The sequence below is a fragment of the Panulirus ornatus genome, chromosome 66 (assembly GCF_036320965.1).
Source record: "Panulirus ornatus isolate Po-2019 chromosome 66, ASM3632096v1, whole genome shotgun sequence".
Classification (NCBI taxonomy): Eukaryota; Metazoa; Arthropoda; class Malacostraca; order Decapoda; family Palinuridae; genus Panulirus; species Panulirus ornatus.
This window is the reverse complement of record NC_092289.1, coordinates 21,355,263-21,378,234: the sequence shown is the minus strand read 5'-3', so window position 1 is coordinate 21,378,234 and position 22,972 is coordinate 21,355,263. Positions and strand designations below refer to the sequence as shown.

The 22,972-nt window shown below is 37.2% G+C and overlaps 1 protein-coding gene across 8 annotated transcripts in view; it reads right to left on the bottom strand.

The window, feature by feature from the left end:
• LOC139746870 (two pore channel protein 2-like) overlaps nt 1-22,972 on the bottom strand; it is a 108,989-nt gene that overhangs the window by 8,400 nt on the left and 77,617 nt on the right. For all 8 annotated transcript variants that reach the window (XM_071658514.1, XM_071658515.1, XM_071658513.1 and 5 more), the window contains 10 exons: nt 21,875-21,957; nt 20,696-20,816; nt 20,160-20,288; nt 15,711-15,772; nt 10,621-10,794; nt 6,349-6,450; nt 3,827-3,953; nt 2,703-2,785; nt 2,112-2,230; nt 340-484 (listed from right to left, as the gene is read on the bottom strand). In XM_071658514.1, coding sequence (XP_071514615.1) covers nt 340-484; nt 2,112-2,230; nt 2,703-2,785; nt 3,827-3,953; nt 6,349-6,450; nt 10,621-10,794; nt 15,711-15,772; nt 20,160-20,288; nt 20,696-20,816; nt 21,875-21,957 — 1,145 coding nt within the window. The remainder of the gene's footprint in view (nt 1-339; nt 485-2,111; nt 2,231-2,702; nt 2,786-3,826; nt 3,954-6,348; nt 6,451-10,620; nt 10,795-15,710; nt 15,773-20,159; nt 20,289-20,695; nt 20,817-21,874; nt 21,958-22,972) is intronic.

Below are 22,972 nucleotides of genomic sequence, written 5' to 3'. Positions count from 1 at the left end.
ATCATTTAACTCATAAAAAGCATCTCAAACAGTTATACATGATAACTTCTTTCCAGTTACTAATTAACTGAACAATATGTAATGCAAAGATTCTCAGTTCTTTTATGCAAGTGTGCTGGTAGAATGGAATTTACTTATATATATTACACACTTTAACTTCTCTGGACCCAACCCTCTCCAGTTTTTGGTAAAGAAAATGTTTCAGAGACCATGAACTACAGAACTCGAAGGAACTATGGTTAATTTAAGCTTGCCCTCTTATGGAATGGGAAAGAAAGTATCCTAAAAGATGGGGAATGATTCCCCTGCGCCTTAAGACCTCACAACAGAATAACTCACTTGTGTTTGACAATACGACACAGAATTTGCGATGGTCCGGAGTAGTAGATATATGGAAAGTAATGTCCAATCAAAGTTCTTCGATCTACCACTTCTGACACCTCCACATTCAACAGGTCTGCCAACTTTAGAAACTCTCCTTTTTCTGTAATCAATAACATGTTTTATAAATCTTCAGCTTAGAATCACTACATTCCATAATGACTAGGAAAACTTACCATACCAGTGAGCACTCAAAATATATTCAAATGATTTTATTTTTCACCTGCTTGCATTTTCCCATCAAAGCAAGGCAACATCCATGAACATATATGAATGAGACTTTGAGGAATAAACCTTATTTGATGCCTCCTCTTTTCCCTTTTAGTAATTCAATACACGAGATACATGGACAGCATTCTTTCTCCCCTATCCTCTGAAATAATAACAATATTTACAACTAACTAACTAACTATATCTCTGATACCTATTCCCTCCTGGAACTCCCTCAAGGGGGTGGCTATGGAAATAAGAGTCTCCATAACTAGTGAACTCGTGCTGCTTTAACAGGCCACTTGTAGAGGCAACTCTAGCACAGGTGTTGCAGAGGCTCTTAACTAATGTTCCTATAGACTGCTTCTAACTACTGTGTCTCCCTTAAGTTTCTCCTTACTATCTATTATTCCTACCATTTTGCCAAAAAACAGGTCTAGTGCATAGCTCTAAACGCAGGAGAATCTAGAGTTATGAAGAATGAGCTGTGAGAGTTAGTGTCACCAAATTTATGTGTGACTAGTGGAGATTGTATGCTTGTGGACAGAATGCCAGTAGCCCTTGTGTGGGAAAAGCAGAAACAGGACAGATACCTGGGCCAGAGGAGTGTAACTTCACAACCTAGGATGTGCTGACCCCCTAACCCAACTCACCCACATATATGTATGTGAGGAAAATTTCTGTTTTAAACCAAATAATTCCAATCATCAATCCTTTTTCAGCAAGCAGTTCAACAAACTGCTCTGCAATTTCATATTTTCATTTACAGTGAGTATGACATACACCCCAATTATTAACCACAACTGTAACATTTGCATCCAACAGCACCAAAAAAAACTATTCCATGTATCAAAATTTGCCAGAGCATTCAATTAATCCCTCCCAAAAAGCACCCCTTTCTTCACACCTTTTACTACCAGGTGCATAAGAACTCTGATTCACACACCTCTTGTAGTCTACTTTTGATCTAACCCACTTCACTCCTAAACTCACTTCCTTACACTCTTTAAAATATTCAACAGCTCATTCATCAAAAGTGGCAGCCCCCTTTCACTCTTACCCTCATACATACATCAGACTTTACTCTCTGAATATTTCGAAAACAATCTGCCCCTTCTCCTTCAACCAAGTCTCACTCAGAGCAAACATGTATGTAATGGAAGATTTTACAATGTAGACTAAGGTGCTTACAGGTGATTCTACAGAAATAAGTTCAAGCTGGGGATATTCACGCAGAGGCAGATAAAAGGGAAGATGCAATATTTTCAGAAATATGGAGATTTAAGCAGACCATCAAGTGCAACTGCATACAGTCAATAAAATGTGAAAAATGGAAAATCCCCATGCTAAATCAATGATGACTCTTATGTGAGCAACCTAGGTAAAAACTAATTACATTAAACCAACTTCCTTAATTTACAAAGAACTCTAAAAATGTATATACATGCATCAGAATATGCAATAACTAAAGTTTGAAGATTGTTGCTATACTATTCAACAAACAGAAAAAGTATAGTTACCTAAAGCATCTGAGCCATCAGTGTCCAAAACAATCCACAAGACATTGATGAGTGCTGGGTTCTTTTGGTTGTCAAGAAATCTCATTAACAGAACAAACCGATTTCTTGTAATTACCCTCCTACAAAAGATGAAAAAAGAAAATGAGCCTTCTGTGATGAGATGGCAGATCTGAATTTCATATATATGGTATATCTACATATCTATGGTCTTTACATCTGTTCCCAGTTATATGGTTAATCAAGTGCATAGTCTTTCACCTTGACCACAAACATCATTACATCCAATGTGTAACTTTGAACTGGGCTTCCTTGCTGATATGAGAGCTCTTAGTTGTTCATTTTGCACGTTAAGCCAACTTATCAAGTAAGACTAATCTCTCCATTCACATACCTCAACTTCACCCACAAAGATTTGCTGCATATCTAAACTTCCACTGGAATTTTCACTCAATATACTTTAGCCCCAATCAACACACCCATATAACCTGTATCAATTCTTTAAATATACCAAACCAAGTATATTGTCCTTCATATTACAAAATGCTACTTTTTTCTATTGCGAGTCTTTACTTAATCAGCGTAAAAACTTACTTGCCCTCCTGGTTGAGAGCAAGAATTTCAAATGCCTTGCTGAGCTGCTGTCGTTTGCTGAACACTGCTTTCCTCACTTCATTCTGCCAAAGAAAATTCTTTTATCTCTTCTTTCTTCTACCAATAAGAAATTCTCTTACCCTTATAAATCTAACATATTTAAAAGGTGTTACAGACTTCTGCCTGCATAAGCTTAAACTATGAGTGAAGAGTCACCTTTGGCAAGGCCATATCAGTGTCAGTTAAGGAAACAGTCTCATCAGAGGAGTCCATCTGTTCCTGTTAATGAGTGTGGTGCAGCCTTGGGCTGCAGGGGTTCTAAGTAAAGGGGTCATGGTGTAATACCAGGACCCCCTCTGAAAGGGGTCCTGGAGTAAATGTACATAAAAGAATATCTAAAGTGCTTAGGAAGTTAATCATTTAGGACTACAAATAAATCAGTGTGAATGAGTCATGTGCATATCTTTGTGTGGGGAGCAAAGAACATCTGAGGTGAATGAAATCAGTGCCTTCAAAAGTGGAAGTTGCATCATGAGCATGAGGGTCTTGTAATATGCTGAATTTTTTGAAATACTGGAGAGATGGGTGGTCTATATAATACACATGAGAAAAGTAATTTGCACACGGGGCAAGTGTAGATTAAGATGGGTGTATGTCTGGTAAGAAGGTTTTTAATATTGGATTGGAGGGCAGTTGTTCAATGCTTGTTAGGTCATTTTGGTGTGTAAGAGTTTTGTTAATGTTGTATTTCTTAAGTGGAAGGAAGATCTGTGTGTATAAGTTGCTGAAGTGTAAGGCAGGTTAAGCTTTTAATTTCTGCCTGTGGGCTGGCGGTTGGAAAAGTAGTAGTCTGGATGAGAAGGGTATTACGCTTGATCCTGATAACAAAATAATAAATATGCTTCCCCAGCCAAATACATTATGTATCTTTTATACTTAAAAAGAACTGCCAAATTGTCAAACATCTAAATCAGCTGTTGCTATAAACACTGCACATGTGGTTTCATGTCAAATTGAAAAATGAACTGCCTCATCAAGTCAATGACAAATTCTAAGTCTGTCTGTGTGGATCTAAGGAAATTACTTCCTCAAAATCCATCATACAAAAAGAACAAAGATCATACTTTTAAATGTTTCCTGTAGTTGTTGTAGATGACAGCAAGGATGATGTTCATATAGATGAAGAAGCATATCACTAGAAAGGCTACAAAGAAGATAACATAGTAGGCTGACTCATCAAATGCTGGCATCCTAATAAGAAAAAAAAAAAAATGGAGTTATTTGCATCAAAAATTAAATTATCAGAGATAAGCCTGAGTACACAAGCTAATACTGTACATTGATACACACATACCATACCTACAAAAGCCTATATGCAAATGCAAATACCACTGTGAACTACACAAAGATGAAATATTGTAATAATAAAAAATGAAATTATACACTTGATATAAAGAATTTGAGAAAAAAATAAGCAAAAGAATGGAATGGAAAGGGGTGATGGCCAACTGAAAAGTCCAAGAAAGAAAATTTCAAATCTCATATCATACCTTCAGAAGAACTATAAAAATAGAACAAATTATGCATGAGTTGGCTTACGAAGTAAATACATGTTAAAGGGTCCAGAGGACCATAAAAATAATATTGTAGTGCTTAAAAGAAAGAGCGATTAGAAAAACTGTTTGAGGATATATTTTCACATCTTTTCTGACTCTTACCTCAATGATGCTTCATCATACTAAACCAATCCTCCTTATTTCAGAAATTATTCAACATTAAAGCTACTAAATTAATTGAGGCACTTAATATTTACAGCTGTAATAAAGCTCTTTTCTTTCTTTCTTTGCATTTGGGGATCTGTGGCTTCTATCCTTTCCCTTTATTTTAGCTTTTACAAAATAGTAAGTGAAGCCAGCTGTTAGACATTCAACAAATCTGTCTCCTAAAATGAGGTGCTCAGTCTGGTGAAACATATTCTCAGCTGGATCTAATATACTGTTTGTACTTTTTTGAATATCTAATCCTTGTCCTACAAAAAAAAAAAAAAAAAAAAAAAAAAAAAAAAATCTTGTTTCATACACACACTAGGGAACTTGGAATCTCACTGTTGGAAGCTTGTGAGGATTTTTATCTCTTTAAGTGATTTCCAGAGGCTCCTCCAGCCCAAAATTATGTTACTTCCAGTAGCAGGGATATGCAAACTCCTTTGGAGTGAAAAGTCCTTGAGAAGACTGTACTCCCTATGATTCAGCCTCACCAAAGGTGACTTTTCACTTGCAGTGTAACCTATAGTGGGCCAAGTCTGGTAAAAGTCTGGTAACATCTTGTCTCTATATACTAAGCTACCTATTTATGGAGAAATATACATGTTTGTCAAACAAGATCACTGTGGTCTTTATCTTTTGACTCCAACATCAATAAAGCTTTTCCTCTCCCCATGAGTAGTCTTCACGTTAAGCATTCTGGGAACAAACATATTTAAGCTACAATGGAGAATGAATTTTTACATATGGTCACAGTGACAAAGACCTTTGAACTTTTAATCCTATAATCAACAGGTATTCCTCGCCGTGGGTAGTCCATCGATGAAGTTTCTGTCTCTAGGTTTAAAGCTTTCAATCTAAGGTGAATACTACATTCTTTTTAAGGCTTCTACTTATCAAATGTAGTCAATATCTGAAATTTCATGATTTTAATATTCTAAATCCTTTAACAGATGCAATACAAATAACCTTACTAATGACCTGTACAAAAGTCCATAAAAACAACTTCATTGGTGAGAGGAAAAAAGATTCCTATCTCATTCTGCTACAGCACGCTCAATCAAAAAACTCACAGTACAGAAGTAACATTTTAGAACAGATACTTATATGCTAGTTAAAGTCAAAATGTACAAATGTACAAAAATATATGGACAAAGAGTTGTTCAGAAAATATTTGCAAGATATTTTAGACCCAAGCCAGTGTAGATGCCTAACTTAACAATGCAACACATTTGCTAAAGGGGATCTAACAATAGGCAACTAAAATGTGCCACGATAAAGCGAGGCTACAGGGTGATGTTAGCAGCCATAGACATGCCCAAAGAAGAAAAGCAAGGGAAAACACAATAACATTTGAGTTTCTCTACAGATCTAATATAGATCTAACACTTTCATCATGGAACAATTCTCTAAAATAAGAGGAAATGCTTACTAAACAATACAACATAATATTATACAAAAGGAAAAGTCAGGGAATTTGTGAAATAATACTACCAGTACAAAGGAGCATTCAATCAGCTATGCAAACTATGGAAAACTTAGTAAAAGTAGAAAACAGAAGTGATCAAGAAACCTGAGGCAGAATACAAGTAAAAAGATAGGCCCCACAAGTGTATAATTTCCAAGTATCAAATGACTAATAGCTAATGGCAAATTGGTAAAAACTGCACAAAAAATAATCTGTACATAAAATGTTACTACAGGTCCTAGTCAGTTTTCAAGTATATGAATATTCAAATATCTTTAAGTATGAAGCATTTGTTTTAACCCAATCTTGAATACACATAATTCCACCATCTAAATTTATCACGAAAAAATGCAATATAATCAATACAGTAGTCTCTTCTTTAAAGCAAACTATATAAAACAGTGAAATGTCTTACATAACATCAGGATGGTTGGCTGTGGTGACCAAAACGTATAGATCAAAGATGCTGTCCCAATAGGTTTCAAAATATGGTCGACCATCCACCCACTGAAGGCCCCTGATAAAGAGGCAGAATGGCTTAAAAGGTATCAACAGAAAAAAAATAAAATCCATAAAATGCTGATCTACCTTTCTCCAAGATTACAACTTTCTACTAAACAGCAAGGGGATTCATGAGCATTTTTCTCCAAACATAATGTGTAATGCAAACTTGTGGACATTAAATATTTACTGATAACTATAATAGAAGGAGCATTAGGTAGAAGCAGTAGGTTGTAACATTAGGCAAGAAGATTAGGTAGAAGTGGTCAGTAAGAACATTTGGTAAGGGCCTCTGGAAACACTGTGATAAGAGTTGCCCTCTGCCAGTGGCGTTTGTAAAGGGTTATGCACTAAAGGCTATGAAGCAGCATTGGAGTTCACTACTTTTGGAAACTTTTGCTGTATCTGTCCCCTTAAGGGAGTTCCAGGAGGGAACAGACATCTGAGATATAGATAGACTGACAGACGGAAAATAAACTACATTATCATATTTATGCTCAAACCACTTATATGAAATACGAGAGATGCAAAATATATCTTTGTAGGTATTGTAAAGAGATGAAGGGAGAAAAAAAAAATGGGGATATGGAGAATCTGATGGACTTAAGATACAAACTACAGTGTGTGTTTTAGTAATGTTTCTTTATGAATATATCAATGAATGTTAACTCACTATACCAAGAAAAGCTGATAAGAGGAATAAATTCCCTTTACATTGTACTAATACTCTACCTGTTATATCCAACAGTGATATTTAATGTGGTAGCTATGAAAAGAAAGGCAAATAAGGATATTAGCAAAGAGTTCATTGAAAATCTAAAGTAGAATAATAAATCATCACTGGAGGGAGATACAAGGATGAACCAAAAAGGTGTCTGTGTGAGGAAAACAGGTGAGCTAGGGAAGGATAACACTGTAAACTGCTTTAGAGAGAGCATTCTATATAAATGACAAGCGGTAGTGATGAATGGGAAGTAGGTATTGGTTCGGCTTTATTTCAGACTGTGAAAATGAGGATGGGAGGGAAAGTATTACCAATGAGAAGTAAGAAGAGCATTGACATGACTACAGAATGGAAAAACGAGAAATGAGGAAAGGATGATGGATGAGATGGTAAAGAGCGGAGAAAAAACTGCAATGTTCCAAATATAAAAATTGATACAGAAGTATGTTCTCAGTGATAGTTCCATTTCATAATGGTGAGGAAAAATGACTGCACAAATCACAATCGAATAAATCTTTGCAGGGGGCTGGAAATCCTCCCCTCCTGTTTTTACTTCCCGAAGGAAGGAATGAGAAGGGGCCAAGTGAGGATATTTCTCTCTATGGCTCAGTCACTTGTTCTTGAAGCGACCTTGCCAATGCAGGAAATTGTGAATATGTATGAAAAAGCATATTTTCATCAGATGGTACAGTACTGGATAGAATTTAATGATTACGTGAAACAGTTAATGAACTCCTAATGAGAAACAAGGATTTAGATATGATGCAGTAAGTGAAGACCAGATTTCTTCACTCAAGCAGAATGGAAACAATGCATTTATGGATTCAACTTAACAAATTATAAAGTGAACACAGAATTTTAGGAATTTTGACTTTTATGAGTGTATAAAGCTACTGAATATTGCAGAGTTTTTGCAGTAATATGCTCGTGAGCATATTACTGATGGCATGAACATTATTTTTATTTTATCTTGCTTTGTCACTGTCTCCCGCGTTTGCGAGGTAGCACAAGGAAACAGACGAAAGAAATGGCCCAACCTACCCCCATACACAGGTATATACATACACGCCCACACACGCAAATATACATACCTATACATCTCAATGTACACATATATATACACACACAGACATATACATATATACACATGTACATAATTCATACTGTCTGCCCTTATTTATTCCCATCGCCACACATGGAATAACATCCCCCTCCCCCCTCATGTGTGCGAGGTAGCGCTAGGAAAAGACAACAAAGGCCCCATTCGTTCACACTCAGTCTCTAGCTGTCATGTAATAATGCCCGAAACCACAGCTCCCTTTCCACATCCAGGCCCCACAGAACTTTCCATGGTTTACCCCAGACGCTTCACATGCCCTGATTCAATCCAATGACAGCACGTCAACCCCAGTATACCACATCAATCCAATTCACTCTATTCCTTGCCCGCCTTTCACCCTCCTGCATGTTCAGGCCCCGATCACTCAAAATCTTTTTCACTCCATCTTTCCACCTCCAATTGGGTCTCCCACTTCTCCTTGTTCCCTCCACCTCCGACACATATATCCTCTTGAAAATAAATAAGGGAGTATATAAGGATTATGTAATGTTATCATAAGTGTTTAAAGCTCTTCAAAAATATGAGATTAAGTGATAATATACCTCTAAAGGAACAACATGGAGAGTAAGACAAATGATGAATGCAAATAATGTAAGTCTGCTTGGAGAATCAGAAGAGGTATTAAGAAGTTGTAAGCTGCTACAGTAATGTATACAACAGGAGGGCCATGAGAATTAATATAAGCAAAGGTAAAGTACTTGTGTCAGAGAGATAAGGGCAATCTAATTTCAGTTTGAAAAGAGAAGATTTACATGCTATAAAGACACTTAAAGATTTAGGAACTAAATACGTTAGGGCTAGCAGTGGTAAGTTAGACGTTAAAAAAGCAGTGTAATGTTGAGAAGAAGAGCACTAAGGACTCCATGAGTCTTGGTGATGGGGAAAAACCAAGCATCCACAGTATGAAGGAATAATTGTTCTAACTCCAATGTATATTTGTGAAAACAAGTGTTTACGAGTGATGACAATTAGAAAATGAAAACATGAATTACCAGCCCAATAGAGTAAGTACTGGAAGAAGACAGTGGAAAAAATGAAGAAATAAGAAAGAAGTGCTAAAATGAAAATACCAAAGGTGTAGAACAAACAGCCCATTCAGATGGTACGACTATGCCAAACTTACGATAGGTTCAGTATGGATAGGTTGGCAAAGAGGTTACGTGTATTAGAAGCGGAAGAGAAAAGAAAAAGGGGAAGGCCAAACTGGAGATCGAAGGATGGAGTGAAAAATGCAGGAAGGTGAAAGATGTGCACAGGATAGAGTGTACATACTGGAAGGATGTAGTATACAGGGGGCAATGTACAGAACCAGAACATATGAAGTGACTGGGGGAAACTGCAGAAAGGTCTGTCAGGCCTGACTGTGGATAGGGGGCTGTGGTTTCAATACATGGCACATGACAGCTAAAGAATAAATGTGAGCAAATGTGGCCTTTCTTCATCTGTTCATAGCACTACCTTACTGGCACAGGAATCAGTGAACAAGTACGACAGAAAGAAAGGAGGACAACACTATCAAGGTGAAAAGGTGAACAAAGAAATAGATGGAGAGACTCAGTACCTGGTCAGTTAAAGGTTAGATGTAGTTCAAACGACAAGGATAAGAGAATGTTCAATGACTGTGTACTGGAGGCCTTTTGTCTACAAGGACAAACAGGTATATGAACATGCAAATCTCACAGATGAATCAACATGATGTAACAAAAGGAACACTTAAAAAGCACTATAGTAGTTGACAATTATCTAAATACCTAAACTGAAGATGTACAGGACTGATCTATGAAACTACATGCATTCTATGAAACCCAGGTTAATGGTTTACTGGATTTATCTGTTTGTTAACAATGGAATTCTTTTTTAACGTTTGTTTGCCATTTCCCACACTCATGAAGTAGCATCAGAAACAAAGTAACAGCATTTACTTCCTAAAGGTTCTCTCATCAAAATCACTCTCACACCAAACTCTCTCTCTCTCTCTCTCTCCTGCTAAATCTCAATACCCCACTCAACTTCCTCCCTTCATATACATTCTCCCAAATTCAGACATTTCAATGTCTGAGTTTTTTTATTTTTCTACAGCTGTCAAGGTACACAAATGCTAATAAGAGAGTTGTCTGATGTACAACATTTAGTTGAGAATCCCTGAAATCCACTTGAAGCACAAGACTATGAATCCCACCTAATCATGAACAGTTCAACATCACATTTCTGTCATTAAAAGTATTCTAAACAGTCAATCTAACAACTTCTATTAATGGTATTACCAACAAGTACTAAAGGGCTGTGTAAAGTTTTAAAAAAGATACAATAATATAACAACATAAAGCCATATCTTTTCTAACCTGCCACCAAAAAGCTTGAAAGCCATTAGCGCAAATATAGCCAAACTGAAGAAGAAGAGAAACAGCACGTTAACCACATCAGGAAATGTTCTTCGAAGGTTACGGAAGGCCCTTCTTATCTGACGCATCTCAGGAAAATTCACTGCAAACAGAGGTCGGAGAACTCGGGACCATCTGAAAAGTTTAGATATATTGAAGTACTTGCATAGGAAGAGAAATAAAACATTTAGCATGAAAGTCAAACCAAAGAATGCCTATTGTAATACCTATTTACAGAGTAAATCTATGATATACCTACTGAGTTACATAATCAAAAAGAAGTTAACAGTTTACACAAGTTCTGTAAGAATTCATTAAAGAAATCCTACTCAAATAAAGACAAAAGAATAACTTTAGTCCATGTGAACTACAATATTAGCAGTAGTGGTATGGCATGGGCTTTCAGATATTAGATGCAGTTTAGCTGAAAAGAACAAAAAAAACTTCTTTGTTTACTTAGCAATATCATCCTTAAAATTCCTTGTTTTTCATTTATGTGATATAACGCATTCATTACAAATGTATATGATGACAATGATCACTAACTCCAAATTTCTCACCTGTCTTACAGAAATACTTCACATCTTTTTCATTACTTAATACTTATTCTATGCTATCAGCATCTGTCTGGTTTCATTACAGTCTAATGTAGAATATTCAACTATCCAAATATGCATATAATCTCCTTCCAAGGTTCACCAATCAAAGAATGCCTTTCAGATTCACAAAGTCAATATATAACAGATCACTGGATTTCTCAATCTCTTTTGGAGTCTATAAATTAACTCCAAAGTTGATCTTTTCATTTATCTGTTTTCTTTTTCACACGTGTTTGCCTGAACTTTTGATCTTAGCAAGGTAATGGCAGAAACTGAGCCTTTAAGGAAAAATCCTTGCTCTTCTGGTCCTGCTATTCAAATGTGATAACACAAAGGAGAAGGATTTCCAGACCCTCACTCCTATCCCTCCTAGTCACCATCTATAATATATACATATACCTCGCAAATGCGGGAGACAGCGACAATGCAAAATAAATAAATAAAAGGGTGGATGTGCTGGAAATGTGATGTTTGAGGACAATGTGTGGTGTGAGGTGGTTTGATCGAGTAAGTAACGTAAGGGTAAGAGAGATGTGTGGAAATAAAAAGCGTGGTTGAGAGAGCAGAAGAGGGTGTTTTGAAATGGTTTGGGCACATGGAGAGAATGAGTGAGGAAAGATTGACCAAGAGGATATATGTGTCGAAGGTGGAGGGAACGAGGAGAAGTGGGAGACCAAATTGGAGGTGGAAAGATGGAGTGAAAAAGATTTTGTGTGATCGGGGCCTGAACATGCAGGAGGGTGAAAGGAGGGCAAGGAATAGAGTGAATTGGATCGATGTGGTATACCGGGGTTGACGTGCTGTCAGTGGATTGAATCAGGGCATGTGAAGCGTCTGGGGTAAACCATGGAAAGCTGTGTAGGTATGTATATTTGCGTGTGTGGACGTGTATGTATATACATGTGTATGGGGGTGGGTTGGGCCATTTCTTTCGTCTGTTTCCTTGCGCTACCTCGCAAATGCGGGAGACCGAAAAAAAAAAAATATATATATATATATATATATATATATATATATTATCCCTGGGGACAGGGGAGAAAGAATACTTCCCACGTATTCCCTGCGTGTCGTAGAAGGCGACTAAAAGGGGAGGGAGCGGGGGGCTGGAAATCCTCCCCTCTCACTTTTTTTTTTTTTTTTTTTTTTTCCAAAAGAGGGAACAGAGAAGGGGCCCAGGTGAGGATATTCCCTCAACGGCCCAGTCCTCTGTTCTCAACACTACCTCGCTAATGCAGGAAATGGCGAATAGTATGAAAAGAAAGATATATATATATATATATATCCCTGGGGATAGGCGAGAAAGAATACTTCCCACGTATTCCCTGCGTGTCGTAGTAGGCAACTAAAAGGGGAGGGAGCAGGGGGGCTGGAAATCCTCCCCTCTCATTGTTCTTTATTTTCCAAAAGAGGGAACAGACAAGGGGGCCAGGAGAGGATATTCCCTCAAAGGTCCAGTCCTCTGTTCTTAACGCTACCCTCGCTAACACAGGAAATGGCGAACAGTATGAAAGAAAGAAAGAATATATATATGTATATATATGGTGAGTGCTCAAATTACAGAGGTATAAGTTTGTTGAGTATTCCTGGTAAATCATATGGGAGGGTATTGATTGAGAGGGTGAAGGCATGTACAGAGCATCAGATTGGGGAAGAGCAGTGTGGTTTCAGAAGTGGTAGAGGATGTGTGGATCAGGTGTTTGCTTTGAAGAATGTATGTGAGAAATACTTAGAAAAGCAAATGGATTTGTATGTAGCATTTATGGATCTGGAGAAGGCATATGATAGAGTTGATAGAGATGCTCTGAGGAAGGTATTAAGAATATATGGTGTGGGAGGAAAGTTGTTAGAAGCAGTGAAAAGTTTTTATCGAGGATGTAAGGCATGTGTACGTGTAGGAAGAGAGGAAAGTGATTGGTTCTCAGTGAATGTAGGTGTGCGGCAGGGGTGTGTGATGTCTCCATGGTTGTTTAATTTGTTTATGGATGGGGTTGTTAGGGAGGTGAATGCAAGAGTTTTGGAAAGAGGGGCAAGTATGAAGTCTGTTGGGGATGAGAGAGCTTGGGAAGTGAGTCAGTTGTTGTTCGCTGATGATACAGCGCTGGTGGCTGATTCATGTGAGAAACTGCAGAAGCTGGTGACTGAGTTTGGTAAAGTGTGTGAAAGAAGAAAGTTAAGAGTAAATGTGAATAAGAGCAAGGTTATTAGGTACAGTAGGGTTGAGGGTCAAGTCAATTGGGAGGTGAGGTTTGAATGGAGAAAAACTGGAGGAAGTGAAGTGTTTTAGATATCTGGGAGTGGATCTGGCAGTGGATGGAACCATGGAAGCGGAAGTGGATCACAGGGTGGGGGGGGGGCAAAAATTCTGGGAGCCTTGAAGAATGTGTGGAAGTCGAGAACATTATCTCGGAAAGCAAAAATGGGTATGTTTGAAGGAATAGTGGTTCCAACAATGTTGTATGGTTGTGAGGCGTGGGCTATGGATAGAGTTGTGCGCAGGAGGATGGATGTGCTGGAAATGAGATGTTTGAGGACAATGTGTGGTGTGAGGTGGTTTGATCGAGTAAGTAACGTAAGGGTAAGAGAGATGTGTGGAAATAAAAAGGGCGTGGTTGAGAGAGCAGAAGAGGGTGTTTTGAAATGGTTTGGGCACATGGAGAGAATGAGTGAGGAAAGATTGACCAAGAGGATATATGTGTCGGAGGTGGAGGGAACGAGGAGAAGAGGGAGACCAAATTGGAGGTGGAAAGATGGAGTGAAAAAGATTTTGTGTGATCGGAGCCTGAACATGCAGGAGGGTGAAAGGAGGGCAAGGAATAGAGTGAATTGGAGCGATGTGGTATACTGGGGTTGACGTGCTGTCAGTGGATTGAATCAAGGCATGTGAAGCGTCTGGGGTAAACCATGGAAAGCTGTGTAGGTATGTATATTTGCGTGTGTGGACGTATGTATATACATGTGTATGGGGGCGGGTTGGGCCATTTCTTTCGTCTGTTTCCGTGCGCTACCTCGTAAACGCGGGAGACAGCGACAAAAAAAAAAAAAAAAAAAAAAAATATATGGTATATATGCGGTAAGGGAGCTATGGTTTTGGTGCATTGCACATGACAGCTAGAGACTGAGTGTGAACGAATGTAGCTTTTGTTGTCTTTTCCTAGCGCTACCTCACACGCACGCAGGGTAAGAGGGGTGCCATTTCATGTGTGGCGGGGTGGCAGCAGGAATGGATGAGAATGAGAGAGAATGAGTGAGGAAAGATTGACAAAGAGGATACATGTGTCAGAGGTGGAGGGAACGAGGAGAAGTGGGAGACCAAACTGTAGTTGGAAGGATGGAGTGAAAAGATTTTGAGCGATCGGGGCCCGAACATGCAGAAGCATGAAAGGCATGCAAGGAACAGAGTGAAGTGGAGGGATGTGGTATACCAGGGTTGACATGCTGTCAATGGATTGAACCAGGGCATGTGAAGCGTCTGGGGTAAACCATGGAAAGTTTTGTGGGTCCTAGGTGTGGAAAGGGAGCTGTGGTTTCGGTGCATTATACATGACAGCAAGAGACTGAGTGTGAACGAATGTGGCCTTTGTTGTCTTTTCCTAGCGCTATCTCACGTGCATGCGGGGGAAGGGGGTTGTCATTTCAGCAGCAAGTATGAATTATGTACATGTGTAAATATGTATATGTCTGTGTATGTATATATATATGTATACATTGAAATGCATAGGTATGTATATGTGCATGTGTGGATGTGTATGTATATACATGTGTTTGTGGGTGGGGTGGGCCATTCTTTTGTCTGTTTCCTTGCGGTACCTCACTAATGCGGGAGACAGCGACAAAGTATAATAAATGAATAAATAAATAAATAAATATAATCTTTTTCATTCTTGTTTGCCATTTCTGGCATTAACATGGTAGCATCAGATACACACAGAGAAACTGCACTCACTTGCTCACATTCATGCATGATGCACTAACACCAAAGCCACTTATGCACAACCAAGCCCAACAGACCTTTTAATGGTTACCTCTGAACACTTCACAAGGTCCAATTCAGCTAACTGACAGTGCATCGCCCCATTAATACCACATCTCTCCAATTCATTCATCTCAGAATTATCAAAATATAGTCTCAAGGCAGGAATGCCAGTTTTCTGTTTGCAGGCCTCACCCTCTCGAAGAAATCTAAGTTTCTTACAAAAGTTTCTTACAAATGACCTTTCCCTAAAACTGTTCTGTATCTTACTTAGCTGTGTGTGTGTGTGTGTGTGTGTGTGTGTGAGTTTTATGCTCATGGGACCCAATCTCTTGAACATACTCTTCTATCATACAACCTCTTAAATCTATTATGCCACTTGCATTAACCATGTTCACAGTCATCTTATTCCATTCATCCTTCATGCATGAGTGTATTTTATGTAAATCTTAATTAGACACAAAATAAATTGCTATACTTACCGAACACCATAGCTGCCACTTTCTATGAGTCCAATATATATAACCATGTCTAAAAAAGTAAGCTGAAAAAATGATTCAAAAATAAGTTATGTATCAGGCAAGCAAGTAAAAATGCACATTTCAAATTAAAATGAAAAACACCAACCAGATGCAAGAAGGTTGCAGTTATTGAAGCACCAGAGATATTTGAAATTTTGAGCTTTAGCTAATCAAATTTTTACTCTCAAAGCATATTAAAATCTATAACTTTTTGTGGGGCACCCTTGTTACTGCATAGCTACCAAGCCAGAGATCATTTCCACTTCCCAACTAATCTAAGAAAAAAAAAAGAAAAATGCAAATTGGTTTTGAGTTTCAACTAAGAAATGGCAACTATGAATACACAGGCTCTTATGCATGCTTTCTCTGGACAATACATTGTATGGAAAATATTTTTGCCTATGTGAAGTTTAGCGGTCTTTCAGGAGGATAATCAACATAAGCAAGATCTGTGTAAGTTGAAGTTAAAGGGTATTACAATTTTTTAATGAAAAAGAGAAAACAGTTTGAGATCAAGCATGTTAGATGGTAATCAATATGCACTAAAAAGTCTTGAAATTATGATAAAAAGATGCTTGACTACAAATGTGCATACTCCAGATAATAATCACTCAAGAATTTTACGAAAAAGAGAAGAAAACTACACAAATAGTTACATATGTACCATGTGTGTGTGTGTGTGTGTGTGTGTGTGTATGCAAGTGTGTATCTACCTGTTTGTACCGTATGGGAGGAGACTTTCCTATCTCTTGAACATTCTTGACTCTCATATAACTCTAACTTTCCTGGATGCTGTCAGCAATTACTATATTCTCATTCAGTTTATTCCATTCATCCACTGCTAAATAATAATATTCATATGTTTTCCAAAATATTTCTGCTTTGATTTCATGTTGTGGCCTCCCTACATCTTTAGAACTGTGCATTATCTTTACCATCATTCTAATCTGAAACCTTAAAGGCTGTTAGCAGGTCAACCTTTATTCTTCTAACCTTTCCTTGTAATTCAGCTATCTTAATTTTGCTACCAACTTTGTTGGCCTCCTCTGCATTTCTGTGCTTTTTAAGGTGTGGTGACCAAATGGGCAAAGCATATTCTAGTTTTTGCCTTAAATATTTCCTTTAAATATTTCCTTATTCATATATTTGAATGTTATACAGGTATGTATATACATGTGTATGTGGGTGGGTTGGGCCATTCTTTCATCTGTTTCCTTGCGCTACCTCGCTAACACGGGAGACAGCGACAAAGTAAAATAAATAAACATAAATATCTAATATTTGCCAGCGGAGAGCATGTCTCCTTCATTATTCTCCTCATGGCAAGAGGTTCAGGTCAATGTCAACTCCAAAGTCCCTCTCATGCATAGACTCCTTCATTGTTTGTCTCCTTCACAACTCTTGTGAAATAGTGTTTTAGTAAGGGTGGGTATACTGTTAAATCATACATCCCTCTAACAGATTCCTAAACTTTTCTCTGCTAGGTTATGACCATATCAAGGCCTTCCTTCATTCACCTTGTTTCATCTCCACGACTTTGCATTTACTATGACTGACCTCCATCAAACATGCATCAAACCAACTCTGAAGCTAATGTTGATGCAATCCTCATCATTCCTTACTTTTCTCATGACTCTGGCAACATCTGCAAACATGTTAAGGTGTGAAACCATTCCTTTTCATAATTTACTTAAGAGATGAAGAACAAGAAATATTCTTTATACGCTGAAGGACTCTTCCCTGTCTCACAGAAAACTTCAAAAGTCTTCAACAGATTCATTCTTGATAGTGTTTCAAAGGCCTTCTGACAGTCAAGGAACACTCAATTCACTTATCCATCTCTTTTGTTTGAAAGGGAAATCTCTCATAAAAGCTTATGAGACTTCTTATGCATGACCTTTTCTTGTGTCCGTATTGTTTCTCATTCAAGTAGTCTCTCCTGTACAAGTAATCATCTGTTTGTTTTCTTATTATATCTTCTTGAATCTTACCGATCCCATTTCTCACAGGTACTGGTCAGCAGTTCAGTGCAAATTCTCAATTCTTATCTGAAAGACAGGTAAAAATTAGCTCTTTCCAACTCCCATTGCAATGATGGCTCTCCCAAAGACATTTTTAAACATTATTTTGAGCAGCCAGTCAAGTGTCTCTGTATACTCCTTGGGCACATTCAGAGAAACTTTATCAGAAACATGTGCCTCTTATGGTTCATGATCCCTCAAAAGGCTGCCTACAGTAGATATTTCCTGAAAATCGTTGCTTTCCAAATTTTCCACTCTATTCCATCTTACTGGTGATGGAACTATATTGCCCTCCATTTGTAAATATTTTTTTGAACCAATAATTCAGGCTGTAACATATTTTCTCACTGCCTTATCTCAGTACTTAACATTCAGGTCCTTATATATTTTCTTGTCTCTGAACTCATCATTCAGTTCCTCATATTTTCTTGGTTTTGAATTTGATTCAGTTCCTTACATGCTTTCTCATCATCTTTGACAGCTCTTCCCTCTAAATCCCTTAGCCTTATCTGTGGAAATCAATTTTTTAATCTATGCTCTCAAAGAAACACTTTAGCTTTGTTTACTTTTCTCAACTGTATTTCATCTTCAAATGTGGTTTTCTTTCTTATCTTTTTAGGTCCTCATTCAATAACAACTTTATACAAGTGATGCATAACAAGTGACATTTTCAATTTCCATGTTACTACAAGAAAAGATGTGATCAATGAGAGATGGTGTATCATCCACTCTGTTTCTATTGAGCTCACTGATGAGTAGAAAGAGGAAATTTTCCTGCCCACACTCTAAGCAACTGTGTCTCCACAACTCCAACTCCACCAAAAATTAATTTCTTCTCACCTATTTCTTTATAACTTAAATCACCACTTTATTAAACATTTACCATCTCTGAGGAGTGTGTATCTCAATGCTTCATTCACTATTCTAATTGTAACTTCACTATCATTACTGAAAAGTTTTTCTGGTTCATTTTAATTCTTCAGAGGATCATACATTATCAATATTACTATGAAAGTCTTTACTATAATTACTCTTTCCATTATGTACAACCATACACCAATATTTCTTGAAACTTTAAGCCATCACTGCTGAGCAGACTAACAAACTCAAACAGATACTATGTACCATGAGTGACACTACTCAATTACAGACAGGTAGCCTGCAGCACCTTCAAGAGAATTTGCTGTCTCAGACCAAGAGTATACCAAACATAACATTCACCTTTGACTCAAAGTGTTGCCTCAGTTCGGAATGGACAACAGCCTTAACATTCAACTTATTGGCACAGTGACACAACAAATAAGTGGAACGAAGCCAGTGACATTATGCTACTGACATCCAGCTCATCCCATAAGTGTTCCATGATAACTGGTGCTATAACACATAGAATTAGGAATAGTCTAGACTCATCACAATTTCAAATAAAGAGAAATTACCAAGATATTTATCCATCTGTAAAAGTGAGCTGCATGTGTGAAAATAGAAAATCTCAATGGTTGCCATGCATGAAGCTCACAAAATGGATTGATACCTTTTGTTGCTAAACTCAGTCTGTATGAAACTGCAGTAATTTCTTTTTGCTGTGTCAATTGCTATTTTCCAGTGAGTAGCCATACATATTTCCTGAACCACTAAACTCTCCAGTGAGTAGCCATACATATTTCCTGAACCACTAAACTCCACTATATGATTCTCATCCATATGATGCATTTCCTAAAGCTTAGTAGCAGGCTAAGAATACTGTACAGTAAACCCTTGATTTAACGGACTAATTGGGGGCAGGAGTACCTGTATTCGGAAACTCCATTAAATCGAATGTAACCTATGGACTTTTTTTTAACACAATATACAAACTCCTCTATCAATTGATGTCATTCAATTGTAAGGAATGCAAAATCATTTCATGAATAAAATTGCAAAATCATTTCATAAACAAAGTCACAATTCTCTGTAAACAACCTGACCGCACATTAGCTTGAGGCAGACTGAAACCGAAACAAAGCAAGGATACGCTATGTAACCAAACGCGAGTGAGATACGATAATGCACATGGTGCAGGATTTCAAATTCTTTTTTAATCTTTTTCATTTTCTAAATTATCACTAGTCACTGTATTATTAAATGTCTGGTCTGTTAAATCCGAAATCCATTAAACTGGGGTCCATTAAATCAAGGGTTTATTGTACCGTACAAAAAAACTACAGGCAATTATATCAACATTATGTTAACTAATCATGCAAAAGTACCCAAAATACATATTTTTTCAAACAGTTTAACTGTCATTCAGGCATAACAGCAGGGATAATAAGCCAAAAAAAAAAAAAAATAATCTGAACTCTAAACTACAGGCCATTCAAACAATTGTTCTTTTAATATCTTAATTACTCACCCCAACTAATATTAAGATCAAAAGATTCTTAGTATCTGACCAGAACCTGGTGAGAGGAGTGACGATACTGATGTGTGTGAGTCGAAAAAGATAAAAGCACATAACCCCTACTTCTATGGTCATGGTTACCTGAAAAAAGAAAAGTATGCTACACTCACACAAATCACAAAATATACACTTATCATCACATTTTCATTCCTTTCATGACCAATCTGTCTCCAAACACATGTTGTCCTCAAATATCTCATTTCCAATGCATCTCCATCCTCCTCCTTTCCTTTACATTCAAGGCCAAAGATTCTCATCCATACAACACTGTCAAGACTACTAAAACTTCAACAAACCCGACTTTGACCTTACAGACAATAACTTCTTTCAAATGCTCCTCAGCACACCTATGTATGAAAAAATACTTAACAGATGATACATATAAAGGTCAAATAATGAAAAAATATAAACAACGAAATGTAATGATTTAACAATTGTAACAATTTAAATGACCACATGCTCAGTAACAAAAGGATCTAACTACTCACCCAGTAAGTCACTTCTAGGCTGGGAACTGCTGGCTTCTCAAATAGTGCCAAAAGAAGATGTAGAACAATAATAAAATACAGTGCTCCTTGCCCCCATTTACTTTGGTACATGTGATACAACCTGAAATACAGTTTCTCACTCAGCCAAAGAGTACATCTGATAAAGGAACATGTACTCTTGTTAAACCATATGTTTATAAATCATCAATGAAATACATCACAACATAAATGTAATCATAATATAAATATAATATACATATACATCATAATATAAAAAAATATATAAGAAATAAATAAATAAAAACATTATATACATCATAATATAAATCATCCTTGGGGATAGAGGAGAAAGAATACTTCCCACATATTCCCTGCATGTCGTAGAAGGTGACTAAAAGGGGAGGGAGCGGGGGGCTGGAAATCCCCCCCTCTCGTTTTTAATTTTCCAAAAGAAGGAACAGAGAAGGGGGCCAAGTGAGGATATTCCCTCAAAGGCTTAGTTCTCTGTTCTTAATGCTACCTCACTAATGTGGGAAATGGCGAATAGTGTGAAAGAAAAATAAATGTACAAATTCTTATTCCTGATAAAATCCTGTAGTATCTAGGACATCTAGTCTTAATATTTCATGTTTAATCAGTAAAGTTTACTTTTGACTTGCATTCTAAAACAACATATCATATATTCTTAATGAAGGACAATATGCTGCAACACAACTGTTCTGCATACTGAAAGGAGTAAAAGTGACTAAATATTACAAAAATATTTCTCCTAAGCATTGCTGGCCAAGTGTATGATAAGACAGTAATAAGCTGTGTTAAAACAATTAGTGAACCCCTTATTGGTTTTGGAAGAAAAAGGGACATGTAGATCATATTTCCGAACTTACATAAATCATAAGAATAGAGAATAAGGTGTATGCAGCATCTATAAGTTAAAGTGATCATGTAAACTCTCTGTAAAGTGCTTATACCATTAGCAAGAACTTCCTCTGATGCTCTAAGTGCTCTGTAAGTCAGTGAGAAAATTACATATTACTGACTTCTTACATTCTCTATTCCTACAATTCAAATGAATGACTTCTGCCTATATATTTATCTCATTACCTCCCTTCTTAGCCCTTGGTCACATGCAACTGGCTCTGGGTATTACAACTATTCTCACAGAGAACTTTAACTTACTTTAAATGTCTCTCAGAAACTTTAAAATCAGAATGTCTACCATCTCGGGCATCTTCAACATAAGTTGCCGCTAGAAGAAGATTCTGAAACATAACAAATGATCAGTTCTATCCAGCTATATTTTATATCTCTAATGCCTATTCCCATCTGGAACTCCTTCAAGGGGATGGCCACAGCAATAGTCTCCATAACTAGTGAAATCCACTGCCACCTCTTAGCATTTAGCGCCTCCCCCCTTAACATGGCACTAGCACAGGGCAACTCTAACACAGTGAACCACAGCACTTCAGTGATTGTCAAGATGCACTTCTCTGCCCCAGGTAGCTGTCTTTTATTTTTGCAAAACCCACATGGGGACTACTGGCATTATGTCCACAAACAAAAAATCTCTCCTTGTCAAGAATAACACTTGACAATGGTTAACTCCTACAGCTCATTCTTTGTGACTCTACATTTTCCTACAATTAGTGCTATGCACTCACCCTGCTTTTTGGAAAAATGGTAGTAGGTAGGAATATTTAGAGAGAGGCATTAATTAGAGGAAGTAAGTAGGAACATAAGGTGGTAGTCAGAAGGAACACTGGTAGGAGTCTCTGCAAACACAGCACTAGAGTTACCCTCTGCCAGTGACCTGTTAAAAGGTTAGAGGCACTAAAAAATAATGATAAGTTATACCAAAATAATCACTTCATCTCATAAAAGTAAAACTGCTACATCTATATAAAAAAACTAAAACAAAGATACACTATTTCTAATTTACAATATTTTACAATCATCCTAATTTGCAAAGTTGTGAAGCATATTCCTAAGAAGTTATCAAGTTTTCTTGTCATGCACAATTTCTTTTACAGACTAAGCAGGGCATTATCAGGAACAGACAAATAATGGCTTCATTTGCACTCATCTGAAGTCTAGCTGTAATCTAAATTGGACTAAAAACAAATCCTATCATCCACACCTAAGCCCCACAGATTATTCAATGAATTTCCCTAACTGCTTCATATGCCTTAATTCAGCCCAATGATAGCATGTCATTCCCAATATACCATATCATTCCAATTCATTCATTCCTATGCATGCTTCTCATTCTCCTAAATG